The sequence below is a fragment of the Rhinolophus hipposideros genome, assembly GCF_964194185.1.
Source record: "Rhinolophus hipposideros genome assembly, chromosome: 14".
In the NCBI taxonomy this organism is placed as follows: domain Eukaryota; kingdom Metazoa; phylum Chordata; class Mammalia; order Chiroptera; family Rhinolophidae; genus Rhinolophus; species Rhinolophus hipposideros.
Genome location: NC_138060.1, coordinates 37983071 through 38007364, shown reverse-complemented (window position 1 = coordinate 38007364; position 24294 = coordinate 37983071). Strand labels below are relative to the sequence as shown.

Here is a 24294-nt window from a genome sequence, read left to right as displayed (position 1 = left end):
ACTAAGTCCTATTTCTTGTGAGCAACCTGACTGCATACAGTGTTTGTTGAAGAGAATGAATTTACTCAGAAAGGCCCGTCTCTTTGTGGAGACATTGCATAATCCTGTGTGGAAGCAGTAAGTCATCTGTACGAGTAGAGGCCATGAAACAAATGTGGTGAACTGTAAAAAATTAAAGAGCCAGTTTTCCTGTCAACTACCAGAAAGTTTCATATATGCTTGTTGAAGTTCTTATAAAACTGGCATCTTTCATTTTTAAAACTTTTTATGGATGTGTAATACACAGTGTTTCACTTTTACCATAGAAGTGGTTCTTGAAACAGTTGACATCTCTAAGACATCTCTGTGTCAGCCAGACATGACTCTAGGCCGGCAGTTATCAGAGTGCAGTCTGGGGACCCCTGGGAATTCCTAAGGGCAAAAAACTATTTTCAAAATAAATAATATTAAGATATTTATTCGCCTTCTTCACTCTTATTCTCTCACAAATGCACAGTGGAGTTTTCCAGAGGCTCATAGTATATGATGACATCATGGCTAATTAATGTGTGCTTGGATATTCTTGTAAAATACCTGTGCTTTAACTTTTCTAGTATAATAAAGATCGATAAATATAAACAAAACTTTTAAAAGAGTCCTCAAGAATTTTGAAGTGTGGAAAGTAGTTCTGAGACCTTTTTTCTGTTTGGTCAATGGAGAGTGTTTACCATTTTTTAAATAAGAAATGTATTCCAAGTGTATCTGAGGTTGCAATCCCTTTCCATTGTGTAAGAATTTGGGTAAGATGAACTTTGCCTTAGAAAGATAAATCATTCTCCTCTCTGAGCTCCCTGGCATCTTTTAGGGCTTTCTCAAAGCCCTGAGCAACTTGTTTCCTAAAAGGAAGGGTTTTCTTTCTGCCAAAGATGGGGTCTGCATTCTAACCTGCAGAGCATTATTTTGGAAAGGACAGCCCTAGTTACTGTAATTGTTAATGAGGCAGCCTGCTGAGTGCCAAAATCCGTTTGTCCTGTGTGATCAAAACTAAGCTTCATTCATCCTTCCAGACATTTCCTCCAACTCCGATTCGAGTTTTCAAGAATTAGTGGTTTCTAGATGAAGTGCCCTTAATCAGTTCATCTTATATTACAACGTAAAGTTCCTCTCGTGTTCAGCAGAGAACTTGATTTTCATTTGGTATCTGAGATCACAGCATAGTAAGTGGATTCCTAGGAAATTTCATGAAGAGGAATGATAATGCAGAGATGGGTTGGAGGTAGTGGGGGATGCTGAGCTAATTGATTAGTTTAGAATCTTCTAGTAATTTCCATGAGGAATAGAGGAGCCCAATTTGTATTTCTCCTCCTTGGCATGGTATTCTCACAGATTGTCTGATGTTTCATTATCATCTTGACAGAACAGCTGATGTAGAATTTTGTTGAATAGGCTATCCCTTGTGTTTTTGCCATGTGCATTTATTACTTCATGATTAGATTATTTTGACTCTATTAGTTGATTATCTGAGAGCTGGAGAAGTGAGCTCAGAAGGGAGTGTATCTCTCATGGTCCTGAATTTTCAGGGCCACTGAATACAATGGACACCTCCTGCCCAATGCTAATATATTAGGCTTGGAGGAATCTATAAATGACTGGTGTTAATGTCCTCTCCTAACAAAACTTTTGGGCAGAAAGCTCCCTTATTCAGAATTTTCCTAATCCTTACATATGGCCAGCTTCATTGTTTTCTGGCTGTCAGCACTGGTTCTTTGCCTGGTTCCAGGGTTAATTTGCACACTCGTCATCCTGAGGTTTTTATTTTCATATTTATGGAGTCTCTTCCCAGTGGATTTGAAAAATACCCGCTACTACTAGTGTGAGGATTTTCACATACACACACAAAGCTCAGGTGAACAAATGTTCATTTGGCACACCCCTAATACTAACATCATTCCTCCAAGTGATAGTTAAAGAAAATCACCACAGAGCAAGTTTTCTCACATGCACCGCCTGAACAAACTGGGACGGTTCTGTGGGGCTGTTTCTGCAGCTGTTCGCTAATCCCAGCAGTGTCCAACTACTGTGAGCGACAAGGCATTGATGGCCTGCAGGCCTCCATCACGGATGCCCAGACAAAGCCTGGTGCTCGAGTGGGAGGCGTTGCTGGCTGCCAGTCTTTATTTGTCAGCCTGTCTTGCCTGATCTTTGGAGGACCCAGGGATCTTAATGCGAGGCAGTGTGGTGTAGGGCAAAAGACAGTTTTGCCATTTTGGTCTTCCCAGTAACTGGTGCTGTTTTTTGCTCTAAACTTTTGTTTTAATAATTTATTCATTTGCTAAGTGTTTATTGAATTCTCTTCATTGGGTAGGCAAAAAGGAGGCTAGTTCTGAGGAGGACAGAATGAAGAGGACCAAGTCCCTGCCTCCCTGGAAGACACACTAGAAAACCGTTATATTGACATGAGAGTACTAGATGGTACCTTGGGGAAGAGAGGGCAACCCTAGGGGTAGGTTGAAGAAGTCTCTTCTAGAAAGAGTTGTGAAGGATGAGTAGGGATTCTCTAAGCAAACAGGGAATAGGGGAGAGGAGAAAGGAAAGATTGGGATCTTGTCATCTTGTGTGTCTATATGCATTCCCCTATTCCTGCCACCATGCAGGCATTACTAATCAATTGAGACCTATTTCCTGGTGAGCCACCCTGCCCCTTGGCCTAATCTCTTTTCAGAACATGGTTCCCAATAGCCTCTCACACAATCATTTTCAAACTGGAGGGAGCAGTAAATGGACCTGGTTGTTAAAATGCAGGTCTGGTTTAGTAGATCTGGACTATAGCCTGGAAATCTGCATTTTTAGGCAAACATGCTTTTCCCCGTCCTCAGGTAATCCTGATGCAGGTATGCTCAGAAACCATGTTGAGAAACAGTTTTCTGGCAGTTGGTTTACACAGGAGCACATTCCTGGAAAATTCAGTGTATATTGAAATGTATATTAAACAAAAATAAAATTATTTTTGTTTATATGTAAAGCAAAGTGAAATTCTAGGCTCGGATGGGCAGGGTTTTTATCTACAAAGAATGTCCGGTGGGATTTTCAAAAATTGTGTAGGAATCAGCACAATTCTTTGTAGAGCTGCCCTGTGCCTTGTAGGTGTGAAGTTTGCCTAGCTTTCACCTACAGTAGTGAACTCCCAATTACTGTGGTAACTAACAGTGTGATCCCCTCCCCAAATTTTCAAAATGTTCCCTAGGAGGCAGTACCATTCCCTGTGAGATCCACTGGGGCAGATGACAGGAAAGGTGTGCCAGCCTTGTGTTTGAGCCAGATGGTCCTATTGTTGGTGTAGACCAAGGGTGTCCAAACTGCAGCCCGCGGGCCAACTGCGGCCCATGATCCATTGTAATTGGCCCGCAGCAAATTCCAAAAATACATTTAGTTTACTTAAATAAACCAGGTGAGGCAATACGTACTTCACCTTGAGTGAGTGGCCCGGCTGTTTGTGTATTTTACCGCATATGGCCCTTGGTGAAAAACGTTGAAAAAAGTTTGGACGCCCCTGGTGTAGACAGTGCAGCGAGGGCAGCCTGAGTATAGGCATGGTAATTAGGAAGCAAAGGCAGCTGCCTCCCGCTGAAAGGGTGGCAGTGGAGAGGAAGGAGCCTTAGAAAGGAGAGTTCGAGAGAGAGACTTGACAGGATGTGGTGACCAGATGGATGTAGAGAAGAGGGAGATGGAAGAGGGAGGTGTCTGTCGTTTTTTGGGGTCCGGGTTTGTGCTGCTCTTCGTTGTGATACTGTGAACTGTGCAGAAATGCAGGAGGCAGGGCAAGTGTTGGAAAGATGGCAGGGTTTTGTTCTGAACATCTTGAGTTTCGATTGCCTGTGGCATTTGCAGATGGAGATTTTTCTGAACCAGCTGCTGGTGTGGGTCTGGAGCTGAGGAAATGGAGACTTAGGAGTGAGTGTGGGGCACGGGGACTCATCAAGGAGGAAGTGGTGGGTGGAGCCATGGAGTAGATGAAATGTGGTTCGGCTCTGTAATTCCTCCTACGCCTGTTAGGAGAGGGAGTCACGGGGACATGGGCAGCCATGGCCCTGCTGATGTTGGAGACCATGGCTCTGCACTGGGATTCCCTCCATCAGTGTCCAAATAGTGTGGGTCCAGGAGGGAGAAGCCTCAGTTTCATCTTTTGCAGGGACATGAAGGACGTCAATAACATGTTCTTTGCATTTGAATTACATCAGCCCCCACTTTATAAATGTCCTTGAATATCACTATTAAAATTAAAATTTGAAAATGGGATTTGCTTTTCAACAATTGCTTTGTTTCTGTGTCATACCCTGAAAATAAGCAAGTCTGGTTTATGATAGTTATTAAGCATCACTGTGTAGCTATTCCTGTTTTTCTGGTTCTCCCATTGTAGACTTCCATGGCAGTAAACGTGTTGCATACGTTCATGCTCTTTTTTTTTTTCAATCGTGATTACCAAATTCATTGAAAAAATAAACATTCCATTTTAAAGAAAGGCTTTGCTGTGATCAGGCTTCCAAGGAAAATACTGATTCAAGCAATTGACTCTTGATGGAACTTAAACCAAATGCAGCGGCCAGGAAGGAACACCATGGAGGCACACAGGGGGGCAGAAGAAGCAAGGACACAGTGAGCATTGGTCTTTAGGAATCATTTTGTTCTGGTCCTGCTGCACTCGTTACAGTTCTGTGGTATTGTGGAAAGAGCACCGGACTGGGACCCAGGGATGTTTCATAGTTCTGATTCTGCTGTTAGTTATGTGTCATATAGCCAATTGTTTAATCCCTGTGGACATGATTTTATGATCTGTAAAATGAGGGGACTGGCTTAGGTAATTAGGAAGACTTCATAGTGTAGAGGTTAAAGGCATAGGCTCTGAATCCCTGGATTTGAATCTTGGGTTTACCACTTACTGGCTGTGCAACATTGGGAAATTTACTCAACCTCTCTGGTCCAGAGTTTCCTTACCTTTAAAATGGAGATAAAAATATATAGCTCTGGGATGGTGTGATAATTAAATGAGTACGCATGTAAAGCAAGTAAAACAGTGGTGTACTTAGAATGTATATTTAATGGAAGTTAGCTATCACTGTTATCGTTGTGAACAGTATTTCTGTAATACTTCTATATCATCATCATCATCATCATCATCATCATCATCATCATCGCTTTTAAGGGCTCTTTCAGCTGTAAAATTCTTTGAAGCCACGGTTCTCAGAAAAATAGATTAAAAGGCAGTATTTAAATTCTCAAACACTAAGTGGAAAATAATACACTAGTTGAGGAAGAATAGGAACAAAGATAACAGTTGACTTGTCTCCAGCCTGACTGCCCTTGCATCTCTCCCCTCACAGCTGTCTCTAAATCCCAGGGATATTTTCTATTCCTCATCTGACTGAATTATTTGGCAGTACTGACCACTCCCTTATTGTCAGAGTCGAGAATGTAATTGGTCAGTAAATCAAAAAAGTTGGCTTAAACAGGGAATCATTTTAAAATAAAGCTCTCTGTTATGGAATCTTTGGTTTCTTAGGAACAATTCTCATTGTCTACTTACATTTCAGTTTGTGTAATATTTGATTAAATGTCCTCATTGTTATATCCAGTACAACTGGCATAAACAAGTTTGGGGCTATGCCCAGCTAACTTTGGGTAGGCCCACAACCCAGCTGGTTATGCAGAAGACCGTGAAAGTACCAGAGGGCACCCTAGCAGCACGCAGGGGCATCGCCTTGTGTCCTGGAGGGCAAGGCCTTGGTGAATCTGGTGATCACCTATGACAACCTTCTCCTGCTCCCTCTTCCCTTGGCTTCCCTCACACAGTCTCCTGGTTTCCTCCCTGCCTCTCTGGCTTCTCCTCTGCCTCCTTTGCAGATCTGCCCATCTCTGCTTAGCCACTAAATATCATGAGTTTGGCAATACTCACTTGTAGGTTTGCTCTTCTCTGCATGTTCTCTCATCGTGAAAGCTTCTACAAGCCCATGGCCTCAATGAGTAGTTATGCTCAGGTAGATGATTCTCAGCTTTGCATCTCCAACCCAGAGTTCTCCTTCTGAGCAACAGACCTTATAGCCAACAGCCTACTAACGTTTCCTCTCAGACGTCACAGAAGCCCCCTGCAGTCACCATCACCAAAATCACCACCATTCATTCAGGTCCCTTGTAGACTTGAGACCTAGACGCTGTTTTTTTCATCTCCTAAGAAGGTAATAGAAGGCAAAATAACACCTCCTCTGAGTGATGTGGAAGAGATACTGGGTCAGTGTTTTTGTTTCTTTATCATTTGTTATTGTTATAATCTTGGGTGAAGAGTACCTGTTCTGTCTCGGGAGCAGTGAAAGACAGGTCGGGCTGCCTACCTGGTGTTGTTCGATGAAACCAATTGCCTGCGGAAGTCACGTGAGGCAGCACAGACATGGGAGACATTAACCTGAACAGGCTGCAGGTGGACTTCGGTCCTGTAGCTTCATGGTGCAGCAGAAGAGCTCTGGGAGGGGTGTCCTGAGCCTGGGGGAGTAGAGGCCTCAGGTCACCAACAGCATGCCTTCCCTCTCTAAGGCTGCCCGCACCGTGTGCCTGAGTGTGGCCAGACACTACCTAGTCAGCCTCCCCTTTCTTTGCAGTAGCTGAGGACAAACTTTTAGGGCTTATTTTTTTTTCACTGTAAATGTTATGCCTGAAATGCTCCCAGGTGGAGCTGCAGACAGGGCAGGCCTGAGGTGGGAGGAGAATTTAAGATATGAGTCCTTGTTGGTGGCAGTTAGTAGAGGAATTTGGGAAATGTGGGTGAGGAAGGAAAGTAAAGAGTCTGAAATTATCCCTGGGTGTATGCTTCTTTCATAGACATATTTTTTCTTTGCACATTTAACTTGATAAATTTGGGATGGATTCAAAACAGGCAGGGAGAATGTCAGGGCAGAGGTGACATATTCCTGTCACATCCCTGTCTAATGCCTTCGTCTTTACCATGCCCTCATCATCTGCCTTTTCCTGGTGTGCTGTGTGGTAAAGGCTCTTAATGTATTCCCACATGGTTCCAGCTCTTTTCTCAATCATTTCCTTTATTCTTTTGTTCCTTTTGGGATGTGGGCTATGTATCTCACTGGGGCCTTCTGCTGTCCTTTTCCTCATGGTACCATTTTCCAGAGCTGGCTCGCTAGGCTTCTCCAGGCCCATTGCAGACATGCCCTCACCCCCTTCCTCCTCATACCCTATTCTCTAAGTATTGGAGAAATCTGTATAGTCTGGTGCAAATCATGGCAGTAGTAACCCCTCAATATGGCTTTTGCCTCATTTATTTTTCTGAGTCCTGATGTTCTAGACACATTTTTGGTTTACATTCATAAATAAATAGAAGTTACACCAGCTTTTGAAAGAGATGTCAACTATAATTAGAAAAAAGTAGTCACAGGGATGTAAAGTACAACGTAGGGAATATAGTCAATGATATTGTAATACCTGTGTACAGTGTCAGACGGGTAATAGACTTATTGGGGGTATCACTTTGTGAGGGATATAAATATCTAATCACTGTTGTTTTGTACACCTGAAACTAATAAAAAAAGACAACAGTGATGAAAAGCAAGGACCTACAACCAAGATTACTTAAAAAAAAAAAAAAAAAAGAAGGTCGCAAGAAAAAATATGCCGGCCTGTGGCTTATGCTAAGAAATTAAAGTCATATGTGAAAACTAGAGACTATTGATGTAAAGCTGGAGTGGTTTCAGACATAAGGATCAGCTTATGGACATGAAGATATACTGTGTTTGGTAGGTAACAACTTAGGAGCTGATTAGGATTGTTAATAATAACACTGACAATTATAATGTGAGCAGCTTGCAAGCATAGAAGAGTATGGGTCCCCGGGCCCAATTCTAGTGCTTTACGTGCATTATCTCACTTAATCCTCATGTCAGCCCAGTGAGATAGACATGACTTTTATCCAACACAGACAAAATTGAGGCCCATAAGAACTCATAACTCACCCAAAGGTATACAGCTAGTAGGGAGTGGCACTGAGATTTGAACCCAGGTAATCTTGCTCCAGACCAGAACCTTGGCCAGTACACCCCTCATCTCTTTGCCTTAGCCAGATTTAATATTAGTACATCACCAGCCTTCTACCCTATAGTTCCACTCCAGATTTCTGTTCTCTATTTGCCTAACATGATCTGCATCAGTTAAATTAAGACAAACTGCACTAATAAGAAAGCAACAATAATACTCACTTCTTACTAATGCGTGGGAATTTGGAATATCACAAAGCCCTCATTCCACCCCCAAAGGAACCAGGCAAGGAAGCACAGGAAGGGAGACAGCTCTGTTAAGTCAAAACATTAGGACCGCGCGGATGCATTTATAAGTGCATGAGGGACAATTTGTTTTTCTGGAATGTAACATAAATCATCCGGAAAATCAGTACAAGCACTTCCAGGGACTCAACAAAACAGACTGGAAGGTCCACTGTCTATGATATTTCTGATCTGAGTAATCTCAGCCAGAATCCCGGCGGCTGGATGGTTGCCTCCGGCAGCTATTTCCAGTTCTGCCAGAACAGTGATTTGAAACTGAGATTTTCAGCTGGAGATTCCCCGCGTGGGGTTGGAGGTGTGATTCAGGACCTTGTTTGGACCTGCCAACAGAATAGGGGGCAGAAAAAGGTTGTGAACCCACTTGCTCCAGAGAGGTAAACACTTTAGAAGCCAGTGTGATTACTAGAGATTCTCCAAGAACAGGCATTTAAGAGTCTCAGAGCCAATCATCAAACATGAAGGCAGTAAGGCCTAATTGGAAGCTTTCCCCCTCCAATTTGGAATAGTGACAATGAGCAAAAAGGAGATTTAATACGCTTGAAGAAAGGGTACTCATTTCATCCCACACGGTAAATATTTTTGGCAGCTTTTCCCCAGTCCTAGGCATTACAGGTTTATTTGGGGAAAAGAAGTGACCTTACTCATCGCTGTAACTAAAAGATGCTTAGTAAGGAATTAACGTAGGACCTTAATAAAGGTAGAGAAAGGATCATGTTTTTTTGGACTGAGATAAATTTAAAATAAATAAATGTAAAACAAAAGGTTCTAGAACAGACCTGTCCAATAGAAATATAATGTGCGCTCTGGGTATAATTTAAAATTTGCTAGTAGCCACGTTAAAAAAAATTAAAATAGGTAAACTAATTTAATGATATATTATTTAACCCAATATATTCAAAATATTATTTCAACATGTAATCAATAAAAATTCTTATAAAGATATTTTACATTCTTTTTTTAATATGAAGTCTTTGAAATCTTCTGTGTATTTCATACTTTCATCATTTCTTAATTTATACTAGCCACATTTCAAGTGAAAAAAAGGAAAGAAACAAGGAAAGGAGGGAAGAAGAAAGAAAATCTTAGAGAAAACCTAAAGATGCCTTTTAAGCACATAAATGCCTATCACATCCTCCTGGACAATCTCAAAGGACAACCTTCTTAGTGGTTCATTTCAATAAATTTCGCTGGCCAAGTCAGGAAAGTTCTTTCTTCTGCCTGGTTAAAATACATCTTTTCCTTCTTGTGCCAATTGTCACTGATAGATGACATTTTTCTGGGTGTAACTATAATTGTTTTTACCACATTTCTTCTCTGCTTTATTATTCTGAAGAGTACCCCTTGGCCATTTGCTCTCACCTAATTATTCTACTTGATCTCATTCTCAAGCTTGTCTCCTCTTCCACTAGAATACACTAGAAGGCAGCTGAGAGAGACATACATGCATGCATAGACCCTCAAAACCAAAGGGACACCTTTTTTATAGTGAGAACCAAAATGCCTCTTAAAATCAGCCTCCCAAGGCATCACAGACCCCCCACCCCACCATCTCTTAGATGGGAAAAAAAATAAATCGGAGAGTGCTGATGACAATTTTGCATGCAAATTGGTTAGCGGAGCCCGGAGCTGCTCAACTTGTGTGTATGATTTTCTATTTCCATGCACCAATTTGGGAGTTTGTGCATGAGCACAGTAATTGTTCATGCAAAGCTGAAAATGCAGGTGTGGAAGCCTTTTTTAGAGCACAAGAACTGTCTGGTCCTGTTCTCATTTGAGTTTTGTTGCATCTTTTGTGATGTCATGCACCTAAGAATCTTATTTATTAAATTGCATTTACAATATGTGGAACTTTTTGTAAGCCTCATGAAGAATGGTTTCAGTGACTGTGCCACTGAATACATGGTGCGTCTCCACCACAGCAAGGAAAAAAGACAATTCACTGATAAGTACTTGCTGGTGTCTCTAGGGTTGTGCCTTTGAAACAATAACTGGGTTTCCTTTGTCAGTTGAAGCTGTTCTAAGTCCCAAGAGAGTGGAATTTATTGTCATGAGCTCTTGAAACTAGTCTTGGAGTATGGTGAATTTTTATGCTTTCCAACAGTTTCCATAATGCATTATTTTATATTATTCTGAAATTTAAAAAAAAATTTTAAGTGAAAACTTTATTGCTATACCAATGAAACTCTGTTATAGAGTTGAGACCCTTGTGATAATAACTCAGGATAAAAAGAAATAATAATATTCTCTTTGCCCTGTGTAAATGCCAAACTGAAGTGTGCTTATGCCCTTGGGACACTGTACTTTTTGGGAAATACTTTTCTTTTTCCATTTTATGCTGTTTTGGGGTAAGATTCCCAGTCACTTCTTGTTTACAACCATGGTCTTGGTCCTGTAATTTGGCCATCTCTGCAAAGTGAAATTTCTATATTCTTCCTTCGCTTTAGTTGTCGTTATCAACCTTTAATTATTTTCCAGCGGCAGACTTTCACATTTGTGAGTTATAGTGCCTCTTAGCAGCTTCTCTTTCTTCTTGCTACTCTTCTATTTCCTGTTTACCCCGGAGAGACAGAGAAAGGAAAGATGGTGAAATGGAGGTGAGGTGTCCTTTCTCCTTGGATAGCTGAGGTGAAAGGTTGAGTGAGAAATGCAACTGACACTGTTGGTTAAAAGGTTTCTTGGAGATGGATGGTAGCGATGGTTGCACAACAATGTAAATGTACTTAATATCATTGAATTGTACACTTAATAATGGTTAAAATGGTAAATTTTATGTTATGTTTGGTTTACTACCACTAAAAAAGAAAGATTTCCAAGTTCTGAGGTTTACACTGGTTAATGATTTTATAGGACCAATTATAATTCTTTCCTCTTGGTCTTGTTGCTAACCTACTTTGGGGCTCAGAGTGTGTGGAGACCTTGAAGTTAACTATCCCCCAGAGTAGCTGCAGGTTATAGTTTGCTTTGAGCTTTCTTTGATGGGAAAAGTGCTGGTGCCATGGACCGTGGCCATATCGGTAGAGAATTTCTCCCTTTAACAGTGATTGTGATAAGCCTTCTGTAGGCACTGTGAGTTGGCCAGTTTGTTGGTGAAAAAACCCACCATGGGCTCTATCATGGTGGAACTTATTTATTGGGAAAGACAGGAGGGGAAAAGTAAATGAATAATTTGTGTAATTAAAAATTTTGATTGATAGATGCTATGAAACAATTAGTTGGTAAGTAATGGTATAGAGTAATACTGTCCAACGGGTATATATTGCGAGCCACATGCTTAAGTCCGCATTTTCTAGTAGCCACATTTAAAACAGGTAAAAAGACACAGGTGAAATTAGTTTTAATAATACATTTTATTTAATCGTAATGTGTCCAAAATATTGTCATTTAAATATGTTACCAATATATAAAAACACACCTTCTTTAGATATCTTTACACCCTTTTGTTTTCATACTAAGTCTTTGAAATCCAGTGTGTATTTTACACTTATGGCCCATCCCATTCGGACTATCCACATTTCAAGTGCTGAATATTTTCAGTGCTGATTACTTTTGTGCAAAGTCTTGAGCCTTTATCATAGAAATCCGTATAGGGTCCCATTTACATTCTAAATAGTTTCATTTCCATATTGTTTGTACATATTCATTAGTGGCTGGTCTTTGATGCAATCACTTTATTGCACTACTCTCAAAATCAAAAGAGAACTACCGGGAGTGTCAGCTATCATGCTACAATGCTCAATTGGGAAAATGGCATAAAATATTGATAACTAGCTTCCCTTCTGCCTCATGCTAGGCTCTGCTTGGATTTAGCGTAGATGAGTTAGGTTAGAAATTCTGAATACTTGGTGAGTTTTTGTGTCTCCTCTAAAAAAGTACTTTTAAGTGGAGGAAATATTTTATTAACACTCTGGGTTCAGTTTCTAGCTGGTTGCTTTTCATAGTTGAGTGAAAACTATTGTGAACTCTAAGCAGCAGTGTGTCTGGCCTTTCTTGAAAAGATTTCTTGCTGAGTCTTAGCCTATGTCTTCTCGGACAAAATGGACTGATGAGATGAGGAACAATGCCATCTTTGGTTTTGATCAGTGGATACAGTCAATGGGAATTATTCAGGCACTCTCCTTACAAATACCGAGACAGTGAATTTTTGACAATACCAGACTGTGTGTGTGTCATTCAGTGACTACGTGTCACCCTTTGAAATGATAAGCATACCAATAACATCGTGATTCCCCCCTCACACACGCGCGCACACGCACACGCAGGTACACAGACACACACACACAGACACACACACTCACCTTTGTCCTACAGTCTAACATGATGTTTAACAGTCATTTGTGGTTTGGTGGCCTGCATCTCAAGAACACAGTTGATGAGGCATCTGTTGCTTTCTCAGTTACTCTCTGATTGACCTATAGAATCCTAGGTTTATGTAAGCTCAAAGAAGTGCTTTTAGTTGTACTGAGATTTCCCCCTTTAGTTTAGCCATGATTTAGTGCAAGTGTTAAGAATCATGTTTTATGAAAATAGTTTGGTGGTTGCCAGAGGCTGGAGGGAGAGGAAATGGAGGATAACTGCTTAATGAGTATAGGTATGGGGTTTCCTTTTGGGTTGATGAAAATGTTTTAGAACTAGATAGAGGTGATGGTTGTGCAACATTATGAATGTACTAAATGTTATTGAATAGCTCAGTTGAAAATGATTGATTTTGTGTTATGTGAATTTCACTCCAATTAAAAAAATAAAAGAGAATAAACTGTTTTAAAGGAGTGGTCTTCTGAGCCCAGATACATGTTTCCTTTTTTTTTTTTTTTTTAAGTTTCAGAGGCATGAATTTATTTAATAAAAAATTTGAAAAGCACTAAAATGAAAGTTTTATTCCACAGACTTAGAAATGACACAGATGAAAAGGACTGTAAGCGTTCTTTAAAAAATTGAATTCCTATTCCTTATCTATACAATGAAGAATGCTACATTGAAAAATGATTGATTTTAGTGTTTCGCTAAATTGGATCTACAGCAAAGCACAGACAGATTGATGTTATAGGGATAGCAGCCTTCGAGAAGCTTTAAAAAACAAACACACAACTTTTTGGTTGGGCTGTGTCATTATCAGCTTCACCTGTGAGGGAAATTACTCACGGGAGATGCTGTCTCTCTCTTGTGTTGTGCTTCTTGGCATTGACAGATCCATTAGCGGATGAAATTAGAAAAGCAGAGTCGGACTTTGAATAATTAGGCTAAAGTCACAAGTGATTGCTAGACACAATAATGGAAGCTGTTGCGGTTCAGCATAGAGTTGCCTGCTGTAGCGAGCTGGGTGACATGTGTGTTGTTGCTCTCTGCAGTGGTTTCTTCCTTGTGTTGGAAGCTGGTACTTTCCCAATAATAAAGTTTGAAGTATCAAAGACATAGCTTTGGCTCTTCTGCAGATGTCTGAACGGCTTCGTTTCCAGGGAATAAATGGGACTGCAGAATGTTTTTGCTAAACAAAACATTGTCATAGCAAAAACAAAATCTACTTTATCCCAGGAGTGTTAAGAAATGTGTGGTTTTGTGGATTATGTTTTTTTCCTGTTTTCATTCCTTTCTTTATTTTCCTTTTTCCACCAGGAATAATGGCTTATTTATATGAAGTTATTTTCTGAAAGAAAAACAAAACACTTATTTCCAAAGATCTTTGGACTCGCGTGCCACCCAAAATACTTTTCCAGTAGGCCTTATGTATTTTGATTTTTTAAAAAGCCTGTGAATTGAGTGAGGAAAAACAAACAAACAAAAACAAACAAATAAACAACGCCAAGATTTCCAGGGGATTCAAAATATAATTATGTGGTTCTAAATTCTTTGTTCATCTCAACACCAGTATAGAAAAGAAGGGAATTAGGAAATAGAGGCCGGGATCAAATACCTACAGATGAATCCTTGAAGACTGATGTAAATTGTGATGATGTGGGAATGAATGGATTGTAAGCTCTTCAATACATGACTGATGTTCACACTGTCTCTCAACTGTGCTAAGAGCAGGGCTAGGAAGGGTGTGGGATATCCATCCCTCCACATTTATCAAATACCCCATCTAGACTCTGCAACCTATCCGGTCTTGGCTATGGACCAAGATGAAATTGAAAATAAAATTGAAATTACTTGCTAGATTTAAAGATTAGGAGAGTTTCTATGAGGATCCAGATTTCTGACTTCTTGAAGGTAAGAATTAGAAGTTCTGGCACCAGTAAGCCTACGTGCCCATTGGCAATAGCCAGGATGGAAGGATAAGGTGCCACCCCCCTTGGTGAGGTGGCACTTCGCCGTTCATTGTTCTTCCCCTCGCTTGTCTCACTTATTTTATCCATTTGGCCCCGGGGGCCCGAATTCCTTTCCTTGAGATCTGCACCAGACTCTCTACCAGGTCATGGAATGCGATGAGCCCCTGCCCAGGCTGGAGGGAGAAACCAGCTGGAGAACTGGGCTTTGCACAGCAATAGAATGAAGTCCTCCTATGGGATGAAGACACAGGCCCCTGAGTGGGAGCAGTGGGCGTACAGTCTGGACCCTGGACTTGCAGACTGATCACTACAGATAGGCTGTGGGACAGGACAGATTGGAAAGTGGGGAGAACAGTGTGATCTTCAGATGGACATTGGGCCCTAACGGAGGCATTTCTCATATTAGAGAGCAATGCTGGCCAAGACAATCTTATCAGTGGCTCTCGTCTTCAGAATATGAAGAATTCTATTTAGAAATTATCACTTATGATGACACGGCTTATATGGTTCAGTCCAGGAAGCCAAAGTGTAATAACTTCAAATAACTCGCCCTGTTTTCCTTGCATCTCTCTGCTAGGAAGACAGGAACCTAGCAACACTTCTCTGTCCCCACCCCGAAAGCATCTGCAGCCTCGAACTCCCCTGGAAAGTTCCCTGCACTTCTGGGGGACAGTCAGAGCAAGCAGAATCCCTTCTAGTTCCAGGGACAGTCAGAAGGCTGGGATCCTCGGACAGCAGTGATTTTGAATCTGCCATACTGAAAACAGATTATTTTCCTGTCTCTCTTTCCATCTCTCCACCCATTCACATAAGGGCCGTTCCTTATTCCCATTTTGGCTCTGGTTTGGGGGGAACTCTTTTAGATCACATTGAAAGCTTTTTACTTAGAAACTGGTACTTTAGCGTCCAAATTGAAATAACAAAATCACCGCATTTTAAAGCTGGAAGCTCATTTCAGAATAGCCTATCCAGGATCTCAATTTTATAAACGAGGGACCCAAGAGATGGGGTGGGAATTATATGACTTGCCCAAGGTTACATAATTTGTAAATGGAATCAGGCAACTATTACCAAAAAACAAACTAGCAGAGAGGTTATTCTGATGGGTGGGGTGAGAAATAGACCAAAAGGCTACAATTGATATATCCATCCAAACAGATAAATCATCCCTTCATTTGTTGCAATAATATTGGTGGATTGGGCACTTAAGAACTAGGTTTTTTGTTTGTGTGTTTGTTTGTTTAAGGTTAACATTCAAATAGAAACATGAAATTAAGCCCGTTAATCATATTTACAATAGGTGCCTTTGTTGTTGTTTTGTTGTTGTGGTTGTTTTGTTTTTATTGCAATTAAATTGTTGAGTTTTGTTTTTGTTTTTTAATCATGAAGCTAAACTTACTTTGGCAGCATGGGTACCAAAAATTAAAACCATAAAAATTTCTGCGTTTTGACAGGAGATGCATCTTTAGATTTGAAGATAAAAATTTTAAAGGTATTATGTTTTATTCAGGAAGCATTTAACTATAAAGTAGTTGATTGACTAATATATGTAGTGCACTGATTTTAAGTGTGGGTGGGACTGTGGAAGGATTTAATAGCCCCAGCACAATCTTGTCGTCACCGTCTGCAGATGGCCAGGCCCACTGGCCAGCTCCCCATCCACGACTGCCAGCACCACTGGGTATGATAGTTTTCAGCTCCATTTGATTATCACAGCCATGGAAGATAGGCTGGTGTTGTTATTTCCATTTTGTACGAGGAAACTGACAGGTCATATGCCCAGGATTCAGGCTGTTGAGGAATGTAGCTGATACTAGAATCCCAAGTTTTCTCCACACATCCACTACTTTTTATTTTTTATTTTTTTTATTATACTGTGATATGTAAGAGGAAACATGTAAGTTATCAAAAATCAAAGTAAAGCTTACAGCAAAAAGAGTTTGAAATACTTGAAATGTTTGCCAAGTAGTGAACTGTAGAGGCTCAGTATGAGGTCTCACATTTGGTGACTCACATGTGCTCTTTACATACAGTTTTATCAAAGAAGAGGGGATCTTTGTGCCACATAGTAGTCTTAGGTTTGATTGATATCTTGAAATTACCCTCCTACCAAAAGGCCATTCAGTGTTTCAAATAAAACAACCAGCATGTATGCCACACGCAGTTGTATATACCCTTTTGGTTCAGCTGTTTTGTAATCTCTTGACGGCAGAGGAAATGTGCCCCTTGTTCCCTGGGCACAACCTACATACAGACCCGCTCCTGTGATTTGCTGGGCCCAGGATGAGGCTGCAAGAGGAGATGTTGGGCCTGGGTCCGCACTAGGGTGAGGCGAGTGAGGCCACATTTTTAAAAACGACGTGCTCAGTAACAGTGCCACGCTGAGACATATTGGAGCTTGAGACAAAAAGGAAAAAAAATCAATAATACGGATCCCGTCTTTATTAAAATTTTTGATATTTTGTTCGTTATGGATTTTGCATTCATTTTTACTTTTCAACATATTGCATTAAATGTTTATTCATCTTGGTTGCTGAGTTATTGGTGCCCCTTAAATTTTGCACCCATGTCAGGTGTTGCCTCACTTGCCTCACCCTCATCTCTGTCCCCTTGGGCCTGGGGAACTGCACACAGGGAACACTGCCACCCTGGACACTACCCGGGAAGAAGCCAGCACAGGCTCTCAACGTGGGCCTGGGACTGTCAGGGCGGGAATTCCAAGGCTGTGGCGGTGTGAGTCGGGGCATGGGTCACAGGTGGGCACATGCGCTTAGATCCCCAAGTTCCTTGCTGGTGAAGTGGAGAGTGGTTGGAGGAGGGCCAAAGCGGAACCCTCTGGAGAGTAGTTCTCAGCCACAGAATCTCTTGGAGGGTTTGCGCAGACATAGATTGCTCAGATTCTGATCCAGTAGGTCAGGGGAGGGGCCCAACAGTTCCAGGATGCTGCCACTGCTGCTGGATCCAGGAGCACACTTGGAGGACACTTACTCTCAAACAAGGGGTCCAGAGCAGGGACCCCTTTTACCTGATGGGTTTCTGTGCATGGGAATGTGGAGGGGCTCAGCATTCTTTACCAGACTTACCTTTAGGTTTTTATTGAGCAGCATATCCAGAGTGTATCCTCCAAGGGAAAGAGTGCAGACTTTTCTGCTTTCCTGGCCAGTTTCATCTTTGTCACTGTTATTGATGGTGGTCCCTCCAGGATGCCAGATGCTTGCTTTAGAGTGAATCATTGCTATAGATTTTTTTTTTCCTGTAAATTTCTTGCATGATATATGGAAATGAGAGCTGCACTATCTGATGTTAAGTGGTATTCTTAAGTACCTCTGGATTTTGGTTTTAAGTTTGTGTTTTAAAATAACACATTTTTAAATATATAAAAGAACTTTTAAATATTGTTTTTACATATAAAGAAATAAATTAAAATGTCCCATAAACCCTCCACCCATATGATCCCTATTGATGATAGTACTGAAAGTACAAAATAAAACCCACCTTTCCATGCTCCCCTTTCTACTCCAGTCCCTTTCTTCCTCTAATTCTAATTTTTGTGAGTTTTTTTCCAGAATTTTTTTTTATTCCTGTCTATCTATCCTTCTAATTTTTTTACACAAGAGTATCATATGATAAACACTGTTACAAATCTTGCCTCTTAACTTAGTCATATATCTTGGATATGTTTCCATCAGCACATAACAGATTTACCTTAATCTTCTTAAATGGTTCATAGGATTCATCATTGGGGTTTCCCAGTGTTTCGCTAGACCTCTAATGAAGAACTTTTTGGTTCTAGGTTTTTGCTATACAAACAGCCTAGTGAATATCTTTGTCCATATATCTTGAAAAACATTATGGGTCTAGTCATAGGTGTAATACCCAGGAGCGGGTTTCGGACAAAGGGTGTGTGCACGTTTAGGTCTGAATCAGGCCAACACCACATTGCCCTCTAGAAAGGTTCACCCCATCAACTGAGATGAGCATGCCTGTTTCCCCAATATTCTTGTTCACAATGGATATCATGCAAGTAAAATGAAAAACAAATCTGTTATTCCACTAGCAATAAAGTATAAAATAACTAGGCATACACTTGATAAGTATGCAATATCTATGTGAAAAAAACTTTAATATGCGCCTGAGGGACCCCAAAGAAGTCTTGAATAAACGAAAATTATGCCATGCCCTGGGATGGGAACTTGTAGCCTGATGAAAATATTCATTCTCCTTTAGTTGAGTTATACTTTGAACATGAGCCAATAAAAATATCAACAACATATTTTTTTGGAGGGGTATTTAATGAGCTGATTTTAAAGACTGGTTGAGGAAACAAATAAGAAGAGACGGGAATATTCAGAAAATAAACAGGAATATAGGAAGATTCAGGAAATAGTCTGACCAGATATTAAAACGTAGTATGAAACTAAAATTGTTAAAAATAGATTAATGGATCACAGTCATAAACATAAAAATATTCAGGAATATAATATATGATAAAGGTGGATAAACCTTGAGGGGAGCAATGTTTAATTCATGTTATTCATATTGCATAAATTCCAAATGGGACAAAGATGTACATGCAAAAAATGAAGTATATCCTACAAGAAATCACAGGAGAATTGTTGTATAATTCCAGATCTGCTATGACATAAAACTCAGAAGCTATTGAAGACAGGATTGATAAATTCAACTTCATTAAAAAGAATTCTTCATGGCAAAAACCCACCTTATGCAAAGTTAAAAGACAACAAATTGGGGAAGGATATTTGCAACTGATATCCCAAATAAGAACTAGATTTCCTAATATATGAAGAATTCCTATGAACCAATAGGAAAAAGGACCAATAATCCAATATATTATGAACAGTTAACAGAAAAGGCAACACAGATAGCATTTGAACGTGAAATGTTCAATTAAAAACTATAAATTAACATAGGAGAAATAGAAATTGCCACCTCGCAGGGGTCATTTTCTTACTATGAGATCAGCCAGTGATTGTACATCACTGATGGGAGGTAAATCCGTACTATTTTGTGGGGGAAATCTGGCAATATCTGAAAATATTACAATACATTTATCTTTAGCCCAGCAATTCCACACTTAGGAATTTATTTTTTTAGTTGTACGGTATGTGCATACATGTGAAATCATATAAAAGCGATATTTTTCATTGCAGCATGACTTATAAAAGCAAAAGTTTGGCAGTCTGTGGTACATCATACCATGGAACACTGTGCATCTGGAAAAAAAATGAAGAGCTCTGTGTTCTACTATTGGATGGTCTCTAAGAACAGTGTCCTGAGAATTGATAAAAATTGATTAAAAACCAGGTGCATTAATGTTATGCTACTGTTTGTGTAAAAAGGGAGGGAGATACATAATCTTATTTATTTGTGTATGAATTCGACAATTGTTACCATGTGTATAAAAAATGGATAGTATTTGTTGCCTCTAGGGGAAAAGATTGAGAAGCAGGGGATAGGGCTGAGATGTAGACTTTTCACTGTACCTTTTGAATTTTGAATCTTGTGTATCCTTCTTAAAATTTCTTTAAATCCAAATTTTAAAATAATTCAGTAGGTGAAAAATATTTGTTTCGATGTTGAGTTAATTTGGGTGTCTTTTCAAATATTGATGGGCTTTTTATGTTTTTTTAGGCAATTGCTTGTCCATATACTTTGTCCATTTTTTTTTCTTTGCAAATGTGGTTTCTTTGTAAATCAAGAGAGGGACTTGGATGGGGTAGGGCAGGTGGTTTTGGTGGATCTCTAATGAGCCTCTCCTCTCTCCATTCCCAGCGGAGCTCCCGCGATCTTCAGCAGTGAGGCTGTCCTCCCTGCGAGACCTGCCTAACCAGCTCCTGGAACTATACCAGCAAGGCTTCTTGCTGGTGGCCCTGCACCCTTTCGTGCAACCCACCCACGAGCAGAAGACACCCCTTGAGCAGATGTTCAGGGCCATCCTAATCAAGAAAAGCGAAAGGTAAGGCCTCTCAGGGTGGGTGGTTAGCATCATGAGGTGGCTAATGTGTGTCGACAGAGCCTCTGCCCTCGGACAGGCAATGGAAGAAACTAGATTTTTGGATTTTTAAATTTATTTTGGACTTATTTGATTAAACTCAGCTAGAAAATGTCTGCTCTGAAAGGTGTACTCCCAGAATGATGCAGCTAGCTCAGGTTTAATACTATAATGGCTAGGAAACACACTAACTTTTTTAAAGGCTACATACTTGACCTTTAGAAATACTTGACCATTTTAGCCCACCATAAATTCTGCCAATCAGTCTGGAGGAAAAACAAAACGCACCTGAATCAGTGCTATAATTGATTTGGTCATGATTTTGATTTGGAAGGTTTTGAAGATTTTGATTTTGAAGGTTTTGAGGATGTTTTTCAGTATGGCTTGCCCAATTGAATGCTTACTCTTATATTTTTATTGGGACTAATTAGGAAACGAGAGATGGACGTTGGTTTCTCAAAAGGAGCAATCAATTTAATTTTAAATATTTTTTTAAAAAAACAATGAAATTGGGCTAGAGAACACAGTATGTTTTGCTGCTTTTGTAAAAATAAAAATTGAAATAAAATCAGAGGAAATTAGATGTCTTTTGGCCAATTCTCATGATAGGAATGACAACATGGGCCATATTTTAAAAAGAGAGAAAGTGCAAAGTGACTGCTTCTTTTTCTCTCTTTTTAAGAGTTGCTGTGCCAGGTGGACAAACATTGGGCTAGTAAGCTCAGAAGGGACAGCCAGGGGAGGCAGAAGGCTGCATAGTTAAGATGGACTCCTCTCTCTTGGCAAGCAGAGTTCTTCATTTCTTCATGGCTGATCAAGCTCTGGAGCTCTTAGGCCAAGCCAACATGCATTAGAATTTGAAATGAAAGGTGGCGTGCACCTTTGTTAATGTCCAGAAAGACCACGGTATTTATAGAGTGAGACTTTTTTTAAACATCTGCCTTTTTTTTTTTTTTTGGCCTATTGGTTTCTTTATGTCTGTCGATCAATACCTGGGTCAATCACAAGAGGAAATTGTTCTGGGAGCCATAGTGGTTTTAGGCTCCACTGACAATATAAGACATGCATGATGGCTGTAGGTCACATTTAGTGAGTGTCACTGTGTGTGCCAGTCTTTACGAGTCTCATTTCATTCTCATCATCAGCCTATGAAATAGATACCATTTTTATTCCCATTTTAAAGGTGAGGAAGCTGCAGCCCAGACATTGAATTATTTGTCAAGGACATCCGGATGGCAGCATGCAGAGCTCTGCCTTGCTTCCAGGCAGGCTAACTCCCTCCCTGCATCTGAACCCTGATGTGAAGCGCCGGCTTTGCTTTTGTACCAATGATTCTTGGGGGCAATCCCTTTACGAAAAAAAGAAGTGGGGGAGAATATCTTTGATTTTTAGATAAGGTAGTAATTTCATGACTCCTCGATTTTACTACTCCACAGTCTTTGGAATTTCAGCAAGGAAACAAAATAAAACTGACTTACCATGTACCTTTCAACTTATGTAGGCATTCACGTGGCTCCCGTATTTCTGTTCCTTAGATCTTTCCATTGGCCTTGATATTTAGAGGGGAGAAGTCCACTTTGATCAGATCACAGGAGTAGCCCTTAGAGTAATTCCACTATGGGAGGTGACGTTAGCACAGGACTTGCCATGGAATTAGCACATTATAAACGAACTTGACTTTAAATGTGAAGATGTCTTTTTTTGTTGTTTTTTTCCTGCTATGGAACTTAGAACCAGTGGTGAAGCTGGGGTGTTCAGTAGGCGTTCTTTACTTCTACTGAGGACAGGCCGTGAGCTAATGAGTTTACTTTCTAGAAGAGGAAAATGGGTCAAGCTATTAAGAAGAATGAGACAGTGGTGTGCAGGAGGGTTTTCAAGAAAGAGTAGATGGCATTCTCCCTGGGTTTGAATTCACTCTAGTCCAGAGTGCCTGGACTACCTGCCTGGATGACATCAGGGAACATTCTAACTCTTTGATAAGCAGATACGGAGAAAGAAATTTCTTGGATAACGTTGTACTGGGTCTTTGAAACTGCCCCCACCTTGTTTGGTTTTGTTTTTTTAAAAACAAATCACAAATGGTAATTTGCCAAGTATGGTAAGGAGAATGGTAATTTGCCATTCTCATGGCAGAAATGACCAAGAGAATTTACGACATTTCCATTCCCCATTGGTATTGGGTGGGAGGAGTAATGGTAGTGGGAAAGCGGTCATTATACAATATAATTTTAAAGTATAGTCATTTTCCCTTCTAGCAAATACAATAATCATGTATTTTTGCATCATGAGGAAAAGACCCCATATTATTAAAAACAAACAAACAAACCAACAAACCTCAGAAGCTTTTCTATGTCAGTGGGGAGTTTAAGTAGTAGAAACAAAACAATGTTAAGTGATTAATTTTTAATACAAACAGTGTAGATGATATTTTTCACAAAGTCTGCCAAAGTTCTGACAGCCATAGATAATGTTAAATGAAATGATTTCACTTTCCAAGGGGAAGTAAATGCCTAGTTAATATTTTCTGAGTAGATCACATTAAAAGAGTTGTAGATAAACTTTCTAGATTACTATCAGTCCAGATCAAGTTTATTAGCAAAAACCGCCATGGGATGACTACTTGAAACTTGGATATCAACTTTCATGTGTTTGAAAGGTGAACATAATGTTTTTAGCAAATACTAACTAGCCTGTAGGGTCTGCAGCGAGACCAGGAAAAGGAACAGAACCATACAAGCTTATGCTCATTCATTCACTCAGTCATTCGTTTGCAAACACTTACTGAGCTTCTGTGCTTTGTAAGGTACATGCTAGGATCTGTACTTGTGGAAAGGTAGAAGGTACAGCTGCAAGGTTCAACTGGATGTGGAACCTGCCTTCCAGGTACCTAAGTTTAACTGAGAAAATAAGATGTGCACCTCATGCCATGGGAGTTTGGAAAAAGAGAAGTCATCTCCTGCTATAAAGAAAACTAAGGAAATGTTTCTGGAGAAAGGAGCTTTTCTTTTGGGCAAACATAGAAGGGTGGAAGGAATTTGTCTTACAATGAAATGTTTTCTAGTGGAGTGTAGGTAATATGAGAGCATCACTGGCAGTCTAAGTGGAATATTAATGTGTCATTCCCAATGCTCGGTGCTGTAACATTCCTCTGATTTATCATCATTTTGATAAATTTCATTTAAATCCATGAAAAATTACCTGATCTTTTCTTTTGAAAATTCTGATAACTGCCATTTCATTTTAAGATGGCAGGCCAAATCACACATCTAACTATAAATTGTTCATAATCCTAAGTGTGTTGAGTTTAAAGTCAGTTACTTTGAAAACAGAGTCAAGCAGGAATAGCCGAATGAGATATTTAGAGAATAACTAGAAAGGGAGTTTGTACTTTCTTCTCTCTACTCTTTCTTTGGAACACTTCAGTGATTTTTCACAGACAATATTGTTACTTACATTCACTCTGAGTTCTAAATACAGTTAAGTTGTCCTTCATTTATTTTTTCAGGCAGTTTTCCTAAAAGCAAGTTGCCAAAGACCTCAAAACTTGATGGCTAAGAGAAGTCAGTTATTAAAATGTCACTTCTGATGTTTCGTGAATGTGGGTTTAATTCTGGGTCATTCTATGGTTGTAGATATAAGTACAAAAATGCGTTGCGCTGTTCCATTCTTCAGCTGTTGAATTGTCATTGTTCACGCAGAGAGC

The 24294-nt window shown here is 40.0% G+C and overlaps 1 protein-coding gene across 1 annotated transcript in view; it reads left to right on the top strand.

Annotated features, from left to right (window-relative positions):
* The window catches only part of RFTN1 (raftlin, lipid raft linker 1), a 187895-nt gene that overhangs the window by 53182 nt on the left and 110419 nt on the right, over nt 1-24294 (top strand). Inside the window, exon 3 of the mRNA XM_081071626.1 lies at nt 20372-20555. Coding sequence (XP_080927752.1) covers nt 20372-20555 — 184 coding nt within the window. The remainder of the gene's footprint in view (nt 1-20371; nt 20556-24294) is intronic.